Source organism: Psammomys obesus, unplaced genomic scaffold, assembly GCF_907164565.1.
Source record: "Psammomys obesus unplaced genomic scaffold, mPsaObe1.curated_primary_1811, whole genome shotgun sequence".
Taxonomy (NCBI): Eukaryota; Metazoa; Chordata; class Mammalia; order Rodentia; family Muridae; genus Psammomys; species Psammomys obesus.
Window position 1 is genome coordinate 4,547,972 of NW_026596057.1, and position 18,691 is coordinate 4,566,662.

An 18,691-nucleotide genomic window follows, 5' to 3' on the forward strand; every position below is an offset into this window, starting at 1 on the left:
TATTTCTAAGCAACCTAACCATTTATTGGAAAGATTTTTCAGTATTTACCCATTTCCTTTTAATTGCAGGACTTTCATATGGTAACAAGTCTTTAAGCTTAAAACCAAAATTTTCCTTCCTTGTCTAAGTCTTCTGTTTTGAATCTTTCATGTAGTTCTCTATTAAAACAAGCTTTTGGACCATGACTGCTTCATCTTAAGTCTTTGTTCTTTTGAGGAAGTTTCTTTGAATCAAGGCCACAGGACTGATTGCATAGGATTTTATTCTTTTATTATATTGATTTGATTAATATTTGGTCAGATTCTGGATGTCAACCAAAAATACTAAGAAAATGAGCAGTTCAGCTAAAAATCTTTTAATCAGTAAATAAAAATACTCCAGGTAGATAATGAAAATATGATATAGAAAGATAGAATTCTCCTCAGCTGTAAAGCAAAATGAAATTGCATAAAAATGGTTAGATCTGGAAAGTAGTATATTAAATGAAGTAACCAGACTCAGACAAACATCACATGTGTTCTCTCATATGAAGTTCCTAACTTTGAAGGTTTGTATGTATATAAATAAGGCTATGTAGGAGTGGGCATAAGCCATGAAACTAGATAGGAGATCACAAGGTAAGAAAGTGCTGAGCAAAATGGATAGGAAAAAAAAGACACAAGGACTTTGAAAGCAAGTGGGAAGGAGGCTACTGGGGGTGGAGGCTACAAAAAAGGAACAGATGAGAGAGAAGAGGTAGGGAAGAGAAACAAAAACACATTTTGTAAGAAAACATACCATAATGAAGTCTAATACTTTATGTCTAATAAATCTTTTTCAGAAACAAAAATAGAGGCTTTTGGAGATAGCATACCAAGAAAAGACCGTTGACACATACTCAGGCCAAATGGCTGAGTTGTGAGGCTGTTAAACTGAAGAACATTGGCACTTAAAAAACAGAGGAAGGAAAAAGAGTCTATGAATCTATTTTCTATAGATTCTTTACTGCTTGTCTTAAGATAATGATGACCTAGGTAGGGTTCATTCTTCTGCAGTTCTTTTCCAACAAGACTGGAGTAAATGTGACAATTTCTACATTAAATGTAGAAATCAGAGTTGAATTGATTCCTTAGGTAAAAACATTTCTTGAATAAGATACACCTGAGGTACAACTATCCCAATTTTACAAAACAATATGGCAAGCAAAAGAAAGGAAACAAGTGTATTTTTTTTTCTTTCTCTTGTCTTCTGAGTTGTATGTAAATTCACCTGTTCGGGGCTAGATATGTGTAGCTCAGTGGCAGACCACTTACCTAGTATTGTATGAGACCCTAGGTTCCATCCCCAGGAGCATCCTCCTTCAAACAGAAAGTATGCATACATATGTGACCTAAGTAAATTTTCATCATGTTACTTATAAACAGATCCCAGATAACCCTGGTAATAAAGAAAGAAACGCTTCCTTTGACTGTTTTTGTCTTTCTGATTTGTTTTGTTTGCTTTGCTCATAAATTGTGACCAGTCTTTAGATTTACTTGAAGTAGTTTATTTTTCTATTATGCTGGGCTTGAAACCAAGGATTGTGCATACTAGGTAAGTACCCTACTATTGAGCCACATACATCTCTAGCCCCCAATTAATTTTACAAGTACTTTTTGTAGGATTGTACTGAAAGCATTTAGCAATTTATTTTTTAATAATGAGCTTCACAAAATGACTTGATTGGTGTCTTAGTTAAGTAAGTTACTGTGATTAAACACCACGACCAAAAGCAAATTGGGGAGAAAAGGGGTTTACCCTTCAACATCATAGTCCATCTTTGAAGGAAGTCTCAGGACAGGAACTCAACAGGGCAGGAGCCTGGAGGTAGGAACTGATGCAGAAGGCGTGCTGCTTACTGGCTTGTTCATCATGGCTTGCTGATGTCTGCTTCTTTATAGAACCCATGACCAGCAGCCCAGGGATGAAACCATCCACAGTGGCACAGGCCCTCCCCCATCAATCAGTAATTAAGAAAATTATCTTCAGCTGAGTGTTATGGCAGCATTTTCCCAGTTGAGGTTACCTCCTTTCAGATGACTATAAGTGTGTGTCAAGTTGATCTAAAACTAGCCAGCACAGCTTGGTTGAGTTCATCATTTTTAACAGCATCTGATGTATTTGAGTTACCTAGAGGCTTTTCTCAGTTAACTATTTATTTCAGTATGTCTGTGATCACTTTAATGCTACTAGCCTAGCTGTTCTTTGAAGTGCTGCCATTGGAAATATATAAAGAAATTGTAGTACATCAAGACAGTATCTTAATAGGGTAGATACTAAAGAAATGTGCATACTTTTATATTTTTAAAGAATTTAGTAGTGAAGGATGTTAAAAGTATAAATGGTTGAATTTTCTGCCCTATGTGTGAAGACCTAGATGGTTGGAAACGAGTTATGAATGACAGTGAAGTGGAGTATCCTCTGTTCTAAAGACTCCTTTCCTTGAATAATCATAGACTCTTGGTTTTCTCTTGGTGATTTTGCAAGTGTAGGAAATAGGCATGCCCAACCACTGATACTCTGCATATTCTTTAGACAAGAAAGATACTAGCCAACAGACTCATTTTAGGAGGCTAGTGAGTTCTTTACATTTTATTCTATTACTGTCACTCAGTTTCCAGGGAGAAGAATGAATTCCTGCATTTATGTCACATTTATGTCTCCTCTAAAGTTTGACATTGTAATTCAGTAATGTTCGTACTTTATATCAGTATCGTCTAGAGAATTTGTTGAGACAAATTTCTAGAACCTTTACCCTTAGAGTTTCTAGTTAGTAGTTAGTTTCTAGTTTCTAGTTAGTAGATCTGGTGTAGTGCCCAAGAATTTACATTTGTAAGTTTGCAGATGGTGCTGATGATAGTGCTGGCCCAGCTACTTCCTCCCTGAATGCAAACATTTTAATAAGGCCAAAGAACAGCCAGAGCATAATAAGAAAATGATGCACACTGTTTAAATAAAAACTTTATTAGTCTTTCTGGATGCTGTTTATTTCATTAAGGAAGACCACCTCCCCATAAATAGTCACTTAAATTTTTCTTTTTTTTATTTTTAGCTTCTTTTGTCAAAGCATTTATCCTAAATTTGATGATTGGCTTCTTTTAACTTTTAATAGACACACTAGCCCCTGCTGTTAGACTGGAAGTCACTTTTGGATTAGTAGAAGTTAATACTTTATTTTACTTGATATTTCAAGCAAGGATAGAGTTTTAAAAATAATTTTATATTTATTCTTTACTAAGATACCACAATTGTTATTTGAACAACTGAAACTTTTTAAACCAGTCTGAGGTCAGTACAACCGCTTTAGCATTACCAGCTGTGTCTGTTGCTATGGAAACTCAGCAGGGACCGGCAGTGTTTCAGTTGTAAGGACCACACCTGGCTTATTTGCATCCAATTTAAGTTGAGAAGATTTTGAAAAGAATAAAAGGTCTCTTCGTGTGCCAGTGGACAGGCAGAAAGAGCTTGTCAGTTTGTACCCTTCAGGGTGGGTACGTTTTCTCACTCTTGAGGCTTGCAGTGAATGTGTTGAAGCTCATGTTTGTTCTGTGCATTCACGTGTGCCAATGTTTTGCTATTCTTTTATATAAGTTCTTTATGTTTTTATGTAGATTGTATCTGGTTTATGCTTTTTAAAATTTAAATGTTCTCATTTTTCATAGAGAAAGTACTATGTATTAGAAATTTTCAAGAGAAAAAATCAAATTTCTCTTCATTTGTACTCTAATAATATTTTAGTAAGTTTTTGCCACTATACAGACTTATAGGATAATTTTAAGTTGATATCTCTTTTTCAGCATTAATCATCCCAAACACCCTAAAAGAGTTTAACATATTTGCATTCCATTGTCAACAAATGATTGAAACTCCAATTAAGTTTTGGATTTAAAAAAAAAAAAAAAAAAACAGAAAACTACTTAATTACTTTCATGCATTTCCAGCCACACTTAGGGCATTCTTATTATGCCCGACTAGGAGAACACTACAGGAGAAAACTCTGGAAATGATTTCTAAAGAGCATGATAAATAAATCCGGTCTTCATGGTTCAATCTTGAGGCTCTTCCCACATGAAAAATAATAAATATTCTGACTTAATTGCTCAGTTTAGTGTAGCCTGAATCCTTTATTTTTAGTTTAGTTGGCTTATAACTGTTAGTACCTAGGTTTTCTCCAAGTCATATAGCTATCTTGGTAGTTTGAGGCCTTGTCTGATCATATTCTGGACAGATAGGCAAGTAAAGTAGCCATATTGTTTTTCTTATTGCTGTAACAAAATACCTGATAGAAGCAACTTTAGCAAAGAAAGATGTGTTTTAGTTCACAGTTTGAGATCATCATGGTGATGATGAACCGTGAAACAAGTTCTAGCGATGGCCACAGTGTGAGGTCATGCATCACACTTTGTCCAAAGTCAGGGGTGGGGGAATGCTACTTGCTCAGTTTGCTTTCTTCCTTTTTCCTTCTATTCAGTCCATGATACCAGTCCATGAGATGATGCCACCCACATTCACAGTGGGTCTTCTCTTTAAACCAGCCTGAAAGTACCTTCCAGATATGCTCAGAGGTACATGTGTTTCCTAGGCAACTATAAATTCAGTCAAATTGATTCTATTGTACTGTAGCTTACTTAATGAGATGTATCGTAATATTTTTGACTGAGCATCCTAAGCTACAAAATAAAGAAGTTTGAACTAGTTACATATTTGACTTTAAATTTTTTTCTATAATAAAAATTTGTGTGTGTCTGTAGTGTATATACAAGTGCATGCTTATGTGTGTAAGTGTACATGTGTGCCTATGGAGGCCAGAGGATGATGTTGGGTATCCTCCTCAATCACTTTCCCCCTCATTTTTTGAAGCAGAGTCTCAATAATTTGTTAGACTGGTTTGCTAGCCAGTGAGTTCCAGGAATTACTTGTCTTACCCATCCAGGACACAAACAAAGCTACCATGCCTGTTTGTGTTTTTGGTTTTTTGGGTTTTTTCTTTTGTCTGTTTGTTGGTTTTTATGTGGGCACTGGCAATCTGAACTTGGTATACTTTTGATTTTTGTGTGTACCATTAAACCTAACTTGTTCAGAATTTCAGGATGTAGGAATATGACCTCCAAATTATATAGATGAGAACACTAGGTTTGATTATGTAAACGTTATACCAGTTATTCTAATTTGTTTAACTAATTGCAAAGTAGCTTAACATTAAAATTATATGGCAAACGAAAGTCAGTGCCTGTACTAATATCTTTGTTGTTTGAGGTTGTTGGCATTCTCTGCTGATGAAGTTTCTAGTCAAAATAGGATCTTGTATTTCTTAGACTATTTTACAACCAAGAAAAACTTGGCGTTGACCTGTCTGTATCATATTTCCTATACAGTTTGATACTTATAATTAGGGGGGAGGTGAATGCTAAAATTGAAATTTTGTTAGGAGAATGCACCCAGTAAAGAAAATCTTTAGGCAGGTTTTTTTCCCCCCACCTTTATGAAAGTACAATACCTTAAAATTCATGTTCCAAGGACTTTCTTTTTAACTTGCATGTTCCTTCAGTAAGGTCTGAATGTAAAACTTGTTTTGTTAAGGAAGAAATAGGCATAAGAGAGATGCCTCCCTAAGAGATCTAAGTATGCCCTGCTGACTGGTCTAGAGTTTCCTGTTGGATGTGATTTTTTATCCTCTTAAAATGTTAGTGGTTTTATACAGCTTACTCAGTTGTGCTTTTTCTCTTTTTGTATTCTTAGACTGGAAAAGTAAGAAGATCTTTCCTGCCTTTTTAATTACCAAACTACTCTCAGTTTTCATTGAATCAGTTCAAAGAAAGAATGCAGTCTTTCTATACCTGGTAAATATTTTCTGCTAAGTAAAACTATTAATTTAGTATCCACTGATAAACCCAGGTGTTGTGGTGATTGCCTTTTATTTTATGAATTGTCTATTAAAATGACTTATCAAATACATACCTTTTCATTTTAACTCTGAAGTCTGATTAAGATTTATTGATGTGATGGAATTATATTTAGGATGCCTATGAGCTAGCAAGCAATAGAAATGTAGTCAAGTTAAGCTTTAGCATTTAGAATATCATCTAATATATCTAATAGATATATATCTATATCTAATATCACTTATAACAATAAAGCAGTAGTATTAATCCTTAATAGAAGCACTTTGTGACTAATCTATAAAATAAATCTAATGACTAAAATATTGTAACTTGTTTAAAGAAATTCAGCTAAGTAGTAGAGAAGTAAAACAGACTACAGATCAGAATATTATTTTTTTATGATTTTTTTTATTTTTACTTTTTTGCCCATCAGAATACTGCGTAAATGTTTGTAAGTGCATTCTGACATTAAGTTATCTCTGTACTTCGTAATTCTAGATTTCTGCTTTTACAGTGTTAATAAACATATTTTCTGTGATTAAGCATTTTGAGAGTTTGGAAAAGCAAAGCTAGACTAGCATAAAAACACCAGTGTGTGGCAGGACTCGTGAAGTCTTCTCAGTCATATATTCCAGTCATTATTGTTGCTGTAGTTTATGAATATGAGTGTTTTGCCTGTAGGTATGCCTGTGTACCATGAGCATGCTCTGTCCTGCAAAGTCAGAGGACAGTGTTGGGTTCCCTGGAATTACGGATGGCTGTGACCCATCGTGTGTGTTCTGGGCACGGACTGGGCCCCCTGGAAGAGTAGCCAGTGTTCTTGACTACCGAGCCATCTTTCCAACCCCTCGTTCATTGTCATTTTTACTCGTTTGTCCAAATTATGCAGACAATTTGGTGATGCAGTTTTTACATTGCATCTCTCTTTCTCACATTCTTTTTTTTCTTCCCAGTGTAGGCCTTTGTGTTAAGCAAGCACTAGGCCATTGAGTTCCACCTCAGAGTTTTTCTTGAAGTTAAAAACATTTCAACTAGTTTGTTTGGCACCCTGTATTCTTTTTAGATGATAGTAACAACAAAAAACTATGTCTGATGTCATGTCTTCATTGTTGTTCCAAGTGCCTAGAAAAAAGAGACAGAGAGTATTAAAGTTAATCTTGTTTTTATGTCTATGTTTTTTAAGACTTATTTTTTATGTGTGTGTGTTTTTGCCTGCATTATGTGTGTATACCACGTGTGAGTCTGGTGCTATGAAGGCAAGAAGAAGGCAGTGGGTCCCCAGAAACTGGAGTTATATATTGGTGGTTGTGAGCGGCTGTGTGAGTGCTGAGAATTGAACCTGGGTCTTACTCAAGATCAGCAATTCTTCTTAACCATTGAGCCATCTCTGTAGACTCTAATTCTAATTCAGTTTTTTTTAAGAGTTTATTTTGTTTCATTTCTTTGTTTTTAGGATTTAAATTCTCTTTTTCAGCAGTGATAAACTTAGCACAGTTTATTTATTAGATTAACCTTCCTTATGTAACCCAATTTCCTGGTTGCTACTTTCCTCTTCTGTAAGTTCAGATGCCTGCCTTGTTCTTGGTCCGAATTATGGAAAAGAGGCAGAAAGAGAGATCATTATTTTTTGGCAGTGTTAAAATAAACTGGCCAGATTGGCTCTACTTTGTTTCATTCAACTCTTCTATTATTACTTATTTTTAATTTGAAAAAAAAATGTTGGTTTTATGTCGGTGGAAGCTTTCTACTATTATTTCCCTAGATTGTGAACAGTTGTACATAAGTGAACACAACATAACCTTAGTTCGCTCACACAGAGAAACGTTATTTACAACATAAATTAGAATTTGGTTGTTAATGCTTTTAATTTCTTTTCTGATGACACTTAAGACTAGCCTAAAACTTCCTCTTAAGCATAAAGTTACTTTGCAGTTATGCTGGACATAATTTTGAATCATGAAAATTCTTTTTTTTTTTCCCCTAAGGGGAAAAGGGGAACAAATATTAGGCATTGTATTAGTTTCTTTACTGTTTCTGTGATTACAGTACCCTTGGGGTCAGGGAAGGACGGTCCATCCATGGAAAGGCAGGCATGACAGCAGAAGCTTGAGGTTGCCCAGCAGTTAGGAAGCAGGATGCAGAGCTTGGCTATAAAACCTTAAATCCTCCCCCAGTGACACACCTCTAGCAAAGCTCCACCTCCTAAATGCCACAGTCTTTCCAAATAGTGCCACCATCTGGGGACAGAGAGTTCAAACACATAATCTTATGGGATACTTTTCACATTCAAACTCCAACAGCACCACCACCTAAACCTCCCTGAGCTGCTCCACTAAAAGGGGATTAAGTTCCAACAGGGACTCATTCTCATTCAAACCACCACAGGCATAATTGTGAAATGTATAATTTGAAGGTTGACTTTTTAGCTCCATTTTATGCCACCATATAATATTATTTCCTGTCCTTTCCATAAACCCCGTTCCTCCATTTCATATCTCCAGTCCAACTCATCTGAAAAAGAATTGTTATTTTTGAAGCATTGATTGGCCTCTTCTCTACAGGCATCTATAGACCACTAATCAAATCCTAACCCAGGTGTTCAGAGAAGGAGGTTTGATTGAATTAATTCATGCTGGACTTACAGATTTTTAAAAGGTGTTCTTTTTTTGGTTTAATTTTAAACTCGGGTTCTTTGTTGATATTTCAGAGGACCAAATAGTGTGCACATTTAACGCTGTGGTAGAAGTTATTTGACCTTTTGTCTATGGTTGGGAAATATAAGGGACAGATGTTGCCTCTCATTTTATGCCCCTGTCTACTTGTAGAAGTGTGAACATTCTTAAGAGTATTTAAGCCTGTTCTCTAGAGCTCTCAGAGTGCCTCCTTCAAGAGTGACCAAAAGTCCTGTCTGCTTTTTATTGTCCTTTCCATTGTAGCTCAGTCACCTGCCAAGTGAGATTTGTAGTAGCAGAGAATAAGGTCCAACCTGGTTAGCTACAACCTTCCTTCGCTACAAAAGCAACCTGGGCCTGTCTTGGCCTTAAGGCAGATGGTACTCACACTGCCTAGGTAGAGGAAACAGTGATTGCTTGTCTATAGCTCCAGTTATTACTTGCTTGAATAGAAAAAAAGACCAAATTGGCAAAGAAAATGTCTTTTTTAAGGCAAATTGCAGAAGTATTAGGAGAAAACAGAATTTTTGTGAATGCAGAAGAGGAGGGAATGAAACATTTTAATTAATACCAAGTATATTCTAGTCAAAGACTTCACAATAGGTACATTATGTGAAATGGCAGAAATAGGTTTAGGTTCATTTCTCATCTTTTCCCACCAAGCAGAACTTGTCCAATCCGACACATTGTACCTTAAAAATTCAACTGGAGTTAGCATCTCATACCATATTCTTGCTATTTTAATACAAAGTGGTATGAATTATTACTCTGGAAAATTGGTACTTTTAAAGATGTACTGGTTATCAGATGACTTCCTATTCTTCTGGCACATATGGTCTCTTATTCCTGTTTCTGCTCCTAGTTAGAACTTCTAAGACTTTCTACTGTTGATCTGTTATGTTTTAGGTAACAATGGGCATAAGATAGATGTATAAATCAAATATTTACTGATAATAAATCGCAATGTTATTTTAAAATATTTTCTTCATATAGATGGATTTTACCATGTTAAAGAGCAATATTAATTTGCATACTAATAAGATGGGCCTGCTTATTTATTTTATATAGAAGTCTTGGCTGAATAATTGCTACTGCAAAATATAGTGCTTTTTCAACATTTTTCAGGGTTGATCATATTTTTATTTTGACAGTCATCACTTTCACAGCATGTGAAGTAGCAGAAGTAGGTTTAGGTTCAGTGATGGAAATGATGTCCTAATACCAAGCCAAAATTCACTCAATTCACACAGCCGTTCTTAAAACCAAACATTCTCAATACAATTCAAAGATACAGATTTTTTTTTTAAATGTGTATGTGCGTCCATAAATTTATATACACCATGTGTATACAGGTGCCTGAGAAGGCCAGAAAAGGGCATCTGAGCCTCTGGAATTGGATTTACAGAATATCATGAGCCTCCTGATGTAGGTTTTAAGACCTGAACCTGACACCTTTGCTAGAGCAGCATGAGCCATCTCTCCATCCCCAAAGATGGTGTAGTTTAACACTTATGTACCAATAATGATAGGAAAATACTAAGTCCCATGTGTTTTTATAGGAGCAGAAAACTTTGTAAGTACAGTTGTCATACTGTACTTTATAACACAGTGATCTTCAGTCTAAACTGAGGTGTCTAAAGCAGCGTTGGTTGACACTGGGTAGTATGACAGCATGTGCAGTTCAAAGTGTTTATGTTGTACATTCAAACCACAGCTGCAGTGACTTCTGTGATATGACACTGGATAAATACTGACTGAAACATCCTGTTTATTACACACATTTTATGTTTGTTTATTACTCACATCTTTGTTTTATAACATTAAAAATCAGACATCTAGTATGCTTGAAGATAAGTGCAAGTAAAAATAGGTTATTAATGGAAGGGTACCCTTAAGAACCATAAATTAATTAAAAAAAAAAAAAACTACTTTTGAGTAGTGCACAGTGGTACACTCCTGTAATCTCAGCACTCCCAGAGGCAGAGGCAGGCAGATCACTGTTAGAGGCCAGCCTAGTCTACAAATCGAGTCCAGGACAGCCAAGGCTACCCAGAGAAACCCTGTCTTCGAAAAACAAAAACAAACAAAAACAACTCATATATTTGTATGTACTTAATTTTAAATACACTGTCTTTGCTACCAATTATTGGTCTCCTTCCTCAGTAATGAAACAAGCCATTTTAGTTTTCTGATTTAGTCTCTTTCCCCTTCTCACTCTCCCTCCTTCCCTTCCCGTACCCTCCAGTTCCCCAAATGTGCAATTCATCCTTAATGTGTAGGTTGTAAGAACTTGGATCTTGATGTCAGCAAAATCTGGTTTGAAATCCTGACTCCAAATTATTACTATGCCATTGAGTAAAAAGTACTTTAGTTTTCTATCCTTCAATTTCTTTGTTCCTAAGAATTTAACAATGCTTGTATAAATCTGGATTCTTTAAAATGATATCTGAAAGGTTGTTAACTTAATTTTAAACTTTAATAACCATGTTTAGTAAGGTTATGCACAGAAATTCTATCTCTCTCACACAGAGGTCCATTAAGTGGTATTGCTTGAAAATACCTACTCTACAGCTACATGGCCCTTTTGGGGATGATGCATGCTCTAAGGCACAAACTATCCTCCTCTTGAGTTTGATTTTGATGGGCTGTTACATCATGGGCAGCAGCCAGCTAATCTGCTCTGTTAGTTTGCTAGTATAAAGAGACTCATATATAATGAATATCTGCTCTCAAAGATGCTTCATGCGCTCTCCCCTGCTTCTGCATTCATGCTGTTGTCGTGTTTTAAGTAGGACTTTCTCCTTACAGTGCGTGTTAATAACTGGAAAATTCCCTATCAGTACACTAGCACCATCTTGACAAGCCTGTGTTCTGCTCCTACCTTGCTAATTGTTTCCTTGGGATTATTTGGATTGTGTAGAAAGCCTTTTGCAAATCCTCTTATTACTGAAGTCATTGTTGCCAGCAGGAATAAGATTAAAGGTGCTTAAGTCTGTAGAGTTGTTTCTAATTTGTTCATGTCATTTCAGTGGCATTTTAACAGAACTCTGTCTTCTGTCCCTCCCTTCTCCCCTGGTACTATCTCAAGTTAGGTCCAAGATGCCAGGCCATTGGAAGAAATCTCATTTTATCCTCCTAATTATTATGCTGGCACTCAGGAGATAATTTTTCCCTTCATGCACTGCCAATTAATATGCAAATGAGCTGATAAATATTTATGTATTCATTTAAATTATGCAGGGAGTGCTTTCAGTGTATTCTGTAAATGAATTGTTCCTGGACTTCAAAGTGCTGGCTGCTGTGCTAACGAGGAGAGATTTGCATAAGGCCCTAATCACACGCATACTGATTAAGCTTCATTATGGAAACTGCCAGCTGCAATCTTTGTTTCTATTTTATTACAAAAAGGGGAACTTTTCATGCTTCAGTTGCCTTGACAATGTCAGTCCTTGCTGGTAGAAGAGACGAAAACTCCTCTGAGCAACTGAAGTTTCCTTATTCAGTTGAAGATTGCTATGGTGTAACTCAAGTTGTATTTTCCTTCTCTTGTTAATCCACTTTCCACTCCTCCCACCCTTGTTCTCTTAAGAACCTAGTACAGATTTGTTAGAAATAGTAGTACCTTCTCTCCCCCACCCCAAACGCTACCTGTTCCTTCTTGCTTTGGACTGTCTGCACCTCCTGAAGATTTTGCAGCAATGCTGGACTGCAGTGACTGTGTTCTAGGTGGGTACCAGCACAGTACTTTTCTTACAGCTTTAATATGGAAATAGCATGTGTGGAATTGACTATGCATAAATGCTCAATCACATATGCAACCAGTATGGGGGAAGGGAGGGCTTGAGCAGAGAAGGAGGAAAGCATTTGCAAGGCAAGAGCATGCTGGAGTTTGCTGTAGGGCTCTCTCCCTAGGACTAGCTCTTTTGGTTCAGGGAGTTTTTTTCAGCAAATAATGTATTTGAATTTAGCTTGCGTGGAGGACATTTTTGCTTTTGGAAAATGTCTATAGAAAGTAGTATGTAGAATATAGCACATTTTGAATCAGAAACAAAATATATACTGTATCAAAATAATATATATGCTAATGAAATTGTTTGACTGTCTAATAAGATCGCCTCATACAAAACCAAAAATGCTAAATTAAAAAATGAAGGTGGTGTCATAGTGAAGAATACCATTACTATTATTATAGAGGTAAAGTACAGTAATAACTGTACTGTTGACCAATTTCCAGAGTTTAGAAGTTACTGGCCATTTTCAAATTTTTTCTCTGATTAGTCACTTTGATTTCATAAAACCAGCTGTTTTTTTAGGAAATTGCAGTTTTAAGTATAGTGGAAAGCCTGCTGTAGTATGTTCCCTGCAGAACAGAAAGCCTTTTTGAAAAGGAGAGGTTGTGCTTTAATAAATGAGGCATTTTGGGTGACTTGCGATGGATTGAGGTGCTTTGGTTTAGAGAGATGATTTCTCATGGTGATCATATTTTGTGAGGAGTTTTTTCTATTTACATGAAGAATGACTTTCCTTTGTAAACTATAATATCTTAAGCTTGAAACTTTAGCAAATGATTTTATTTCCTGTGTGTCATTTTTCTATTCTTGAAAGTAAAACAGTTATTAATGAATGATAAAGTAAATTTTATAGGGCCGAGATAACTGAACTCTTTACAGAAAATATGGCCAAACTCAAGTTAGCAGTAATCTTTATCCATCAGAGTCTAAACTACTATCTCAAGGATGCACATGACACAAACAACAAATCTATGTTAGTTAGAAATTCAGTGCAGTAGTAGTTATTTGTAGACTGCAAATTAGACTTGTGATTAGCCTAGTGACATTGGCTTCTGTTAATTTCTCTTACTAATAAAAAGTAAATATTATGAATAATTTATTTATATTTTCTCTTTTGCACTTACCAAGTTTAAAACTAAAAAAAAGAAAAAAGAAAGAAAAATGTCTTTTTAACTATTTTTACCATTTATTTGTAAATGTCAGAAATTATATCTGCTACTTAGGGTTGACTCTTAAGTATCATTGAAACAGACTTCCCATCATTGTTTCAGAATTTTATTTATTCTGTTTTGTGTTTGAAGTAATTTTGTAAAATGCCTTTGGAGGTCTTGACAGTTCAATAAAAAGTCCATAGAAAAGTCATATAAAATACATGTGACATATTTTCAAATTTTTAAGTAGGGAAATTAGGCTATGAATTATGCAAGGCCAAGCTTGTTTTGACTTAGACTTTTTGGTTACTGTGGTGTCTATCCTTCAGAAAATTGTTAAGTCTTTATACATGTTTACCGATTTATTTTTTTTTCTACTTTGCTTTAAAATAAATCTTTTATAAAGGAACCATTGAGCATGTATATAATGATAATTAATGATAGTTATTAACTTTTGTAAAATTTTGATTAAGCCATACAGAAAGCTAATTTTTACTGAGTTGTACACCTGGTTCTTTTAAACCTTAGTGTGCTTTCAGGTGGTATTTAAATTTTTCTGGATAGTGGGGGAGGAAGTTGTAAAACAACCTCATTTATAACCACAAACATACAAGTTTGAACACTTTGAACAAGCCAGAGATACCTTAGAACTGCCTAGGCTGATAAGACATGTATCACTTATAAAAATTTATTAGAAAAGATACTGCCCAGTGTTTAGAAAGCATACTGTCCAGTTTCTAGGTTATGAACTATGGAAGAAAGGCTCCTTATGTTTTTCCTCAGCTCTTACACATGTGGGTAATGCAACTGTGGGCAACATGGTTGGAACGTGTGATGACTGTTTTGACTTCCTAATTAAACATTTCCTGCAGAGGTTTTTAAAAGGCAGTATAATATAGTTTGATTTGTTCTTAGTTAATGGTTCTCAACAAGGGGGAAAACGTAGAACATACTTGAAATAAGCTTATTTTCATGACAGATAACTCTGAGTCTGCTTTGTCTGTCCTGCTCACCTTTGGAAGGAGTAGGGCACAGTTGTTCTTGTCTTCTTTCCTCTATATTTTCTGCAGTTGCTGTTAGCAACATTTTACTATGGAAACTACAACCGAATACTCTAAAAAAAAGAAGTAACCCTAAATTAGCTGATTCATTGCTAAGTGGGTGTGACTCTTAGAACTGGAGAGATTTTTGTTATGCCTTCTGGTGAAATTTGTTGGGCTGGTTTTTAATGGAGCCCTGTGTTTGGCATCCCACCATGTTGACTCTGATTCGGTTTAAGGGAGTTAAATGATGTGCTCATGTGGTTTGGTATGTTTGGTTTGGTTTGGTTTGGTTTGGTTTGGTTTGGTTTTTTGAGACAGGACAGAGTTTGTGTAGCCTTGGCCATGAACTCATAGTGATCTGCCTGCCTCTGCCTACCCGAGTGCTGGGATTACAGGCGAGTGCCACTGGGCCTAGCCAACAATTTTTTTTTCATCTGTTAGATTATTATTAACTATGAATTTGTTTTAGTTAATATCTTTGCTTTTAGAAAAAGAACCATTTGGGAATAATCATACTTTTTTAGATACTTCCTATTTCCCAGTTTATTTTAAACATATATTACATTTGTCTGTTGTAAATAATTTATTTTTTAGCATGTCAGGCTGTAATATAATATTTTTCAAATTAGATTTTCTCTAAAAATTTTAAAATTTTTTAGAAAGACAATTTATTTATGGGTTCTTTTATGATTCAGGAGCTCCTGAATATCTTTTAGATAATCTTTACTCAGTTTGTAATGTAGCATGCCATTTGAGCTTTTTGAAATGAATCACTGTAATATTAGTTAATCTTTGCCTTTGCCATAGTTTTGCCTCCTTCATCTTCACTCGTAGCTTTTTTTAAACGCCTTCTCTATCTTTGGCTTATTGCAGACTCAAGAATGAACAATCCGTCAGAAGCCAATAAGTCATCAATGGAGAGTGGAGATGCCAGCACAGGTAAGAAAACATTCTCTTATCCCTTTTTATATTAGTTCTCATAGAGCTAAAATAAGATTCTCTACTTAACTTGGATACATATTTGACAAAAATTCGTAGAGATTTGTGTATTTGCTTATGAATATGATTTAATACTTTGTAGGGACTAGATTTTGTTTGTTTAACTTTACCTAACTCCTGAGGAGCACTTCATTTATCTGATTCTTTCCATCACAGAAACTACAGAGTAGTTATGGGAATGGTCATTTGGGACACAGTCCTGGATCTGGATTATCGATTTGCCACCTAATAACTGTATGACTTTAGACAATTTCCTTTTGAGGCTTAATTTGTCCAGTAGGGTTATTTCATGGGTCATCATGAATATTGAGTGAAAAAATTATATGTGAAGCGTTAAAGCATTGTATGTGCCAGAAGCTATCAAGTTAAGTTTCTTGGTTATAGTTATAATCAGATTAGTAGGTGCAGTCTACCCTGCATCGGGTATAAATTATGCTGAAGTTACGATGGTGTCAGTAAGGACACAACTAATGTGTCCTATCATTTCACTTTAATAAAAAATGTAGACTTGGCCAAACCTTTTATCAGCAGAAAACTAAGTATCATATAAATGAAAAAATTGAAAGTTTTTTGAGAGAAAGGTAAACCTATAAAAATATACTCCACCCATCCTTGTAAGTCAGTTAGCTCATAGGACATTTAAAAATATAACTGTCATCTGACAGATATGACACAAGGATTTCCCCAATTTCTGGTGAGGCAAAAATTAAAATATTAAACCACGTTAAGGAAATTGTGGGCAAGGAGCCATAGAAAGTCATTGTTTAAGTAAACTAGATTTTTCACTTAGAGAAAGCATTGCCTCTGACTATCATTTCAAACTGTCTAGCTATGGGAGGTGGTTAAGAATGACAGTCTCTCTTGGAACTTTGTTTTCCACTGCCCCTAATCATAGACAGAAACTTTGTATTCACAGGAGGGGACTGGGTTGACTCAGCAGAAGTCTTGTCCTTTGTTTGGGAGACTGAGGCTTTAGTGTTGAGCTCTGTCATGTTTACTGTGTTCCTGCTTCTCTCAAGGCTAGCCAAAGAGACTACCTTGGTTCCTCTTCCCCAAGAGGGGGAAGACCAGCACTGCATACTGTCTCTGTTCCCAGCCAGCCTTCTTGTTTCTGTTCCCTGTTTGGCCCCTTCTTTATTTATGCTGATAGAAGTGCCATTGCCAAAGGAGTTGGACTTGTTTGCAGAGAATAACTAGGTAATCAAACCCACAAAGAGACATGGGGAATAGCTTCCAAATTTCCCTAAGGGATTAAAAAAATAAACTCAGAATGATTACAGTAAGCTCAATTGTTCACTCTCAGGCCCCTTGAGAATCTATATTTACTTTTAATACCACAATTTCTGTAACTATCATTTATTGAGTGCCTACAATACTTAATTATAACCTTTGTTGTGTTTTTAAAAAATCGTTAGTGCCGTGCGTATTACCTGTTCAGTTAAATTTTTATGACAGGTTAGCTACATCAGGGAAGAGGGAGTTGAAATATAAAACCAGAGAGAGAATAAAGGCAAGTTTATATTAGCACCCTATATAAGGTTTTCTCCATGAGCTATAATAAATAAAATTGAAAATTTAAGCAACACACCATATGTGTTTAAACCTAAAGTCATGTATAAAACTTTATGAGAAATTCTGACTGGAGAATTTGTTGAAATTGTTTAAATTCTTATCTTGTGACAATATGGAATATGCAACAGACTTCTTTTCATAGAGCTGAGAATTATCAGTATATGTAGTCTTTTTGCATGTGTATGTTTTGTTATTTGTTTGTTTTTAGCAACAGTGGCTCAACTATGTAGCCCTAGTTGTCCTGGAACACTTTACATAAATTAAAACAAACAAACGAAAAAGCAGGCTGGTCTTGAACTCCTAAAGATCCTGGTGCCTCCGTCTCAAGAGTACTGGGATAAAGGTTGTATGCCACACTTTCAGGCAGATACTTACGACCAGTAATACATTTTCCTAGAATTCTTTGCTTTTATATCGCCAGTGATGCCAGTTAATACTTTTTTTTTCTCTAGAAAGAGAAAATTAAACTTTTTTGTAAGATCTCTGCTATAAATCAAAGATGAGCGGATTATTGTCCTGAGAGGCAAAGCAGCTCACTTTCTGTGTGTCTACTGCAGTGCGCACCACCGTCATAGACACAGATTGTTCCTATATTTGGAACATTACACTCATTTTGAATAATAACAGGTTTATCAGCTTCTTAATGTTAGGGGTCTGCTGCTATACTCTTAGCACTCCCTGCTATTGTGTGTTAGTTAGTTGGTTGGTTATTTAGTTACTTTAGAAATATAGACATACATTTGAGTTTTGTTTTGTAGATTAGATTATCATGTTTGTATTAGCTATAAAATTAGTTTTGTTTTTTTTTTTTTTTAAAAAAAAAATAGGATGTGATAGGTCAGCCTATAATACCAGCAGTTGGAAAACTGAGGCAAGAAAACTTTGAGTTTGAGGCCAGTCTAGGCTGTATAACAAGACCTTGCCTCAAAAAAAGAAAAATGCAGTGGCAGCATTTCTGCCATGATGATAAAGAAAATAATGGCTTATTTAGATCATTTGATGCCTTTGTTTTGATTTTAATATTAAAATACAATAAACGTATAGGCTCTCATTTGTTTAGTAACTTAATTATGATTTTTTTTGTAGCTTGTGAAAAAGTCCAAATTTTGAAGACACTAACCTTTATTATTTTATAAAACCGAAGTCTAAAACTATAGATTTAATAAACTTTTGTGTTGGCATTATTTTCTGAAATGCTCACAGTTGTGCTAATTTTGATTATAAGACTTTAAGGGTAATGAGAAGTAAAGTTCAGGCAAATCTGACTGTGCATTTTAGACAAATAATCTTCATGTGTTCACAGAAATCTGTGGTTGGACTTGTTCAGGTTTGCTTGTTTTTTATAGAAAGTGTTATAATATAATTGTTATTATTAGATTCAGAACAAACAGGTGAGACTCCCAGTCTTCAGAGGGTTAGCAGTTCACCAAGAGCCCAGGCAAAACTGGTGCTGCATCGATTATGGTGATCCAAGAGCAGGCATAGAGAAGCAACACTGGTTCATTAAGTGGCCTTCCTTCCTTCCTTCCTTCCTTCCTTCCTTCCTTCCTTCCTTCCCTCCC

General features: G+C 35.4%; 1 protein-coding gene across 4 annotated transcripts in view; it reads left to right on the forward strand.

Moving 5' to 3' along the window:
- Nucleotides 1–18,691, forward strand: part of Pou2f1 (POU class 2 homeobox 1) — a 144,585-nt gene that overhangs the window by 56,677 nt on the left and 69,217 nt on the right. For all 4 annotated transcript variants that reach the window (XR_008722085.1, XM_055624434.1, XM_055624436.1 and 1 more), the window contains one exon: nucleotides 15,432–15,497. Coding sequence is in view for 3 of the 4 variants with exons in the window: in XM_055624434.1 (XP_055480409.1) it covers nucleotides 15,440–15,497 (58 nt within the window). In the remaining variant the exon portion in view is untranslated. The remainder of the gene's footprint in view (nucleotides 1–15,431; nucleotides 15,498–18,691) is intronic.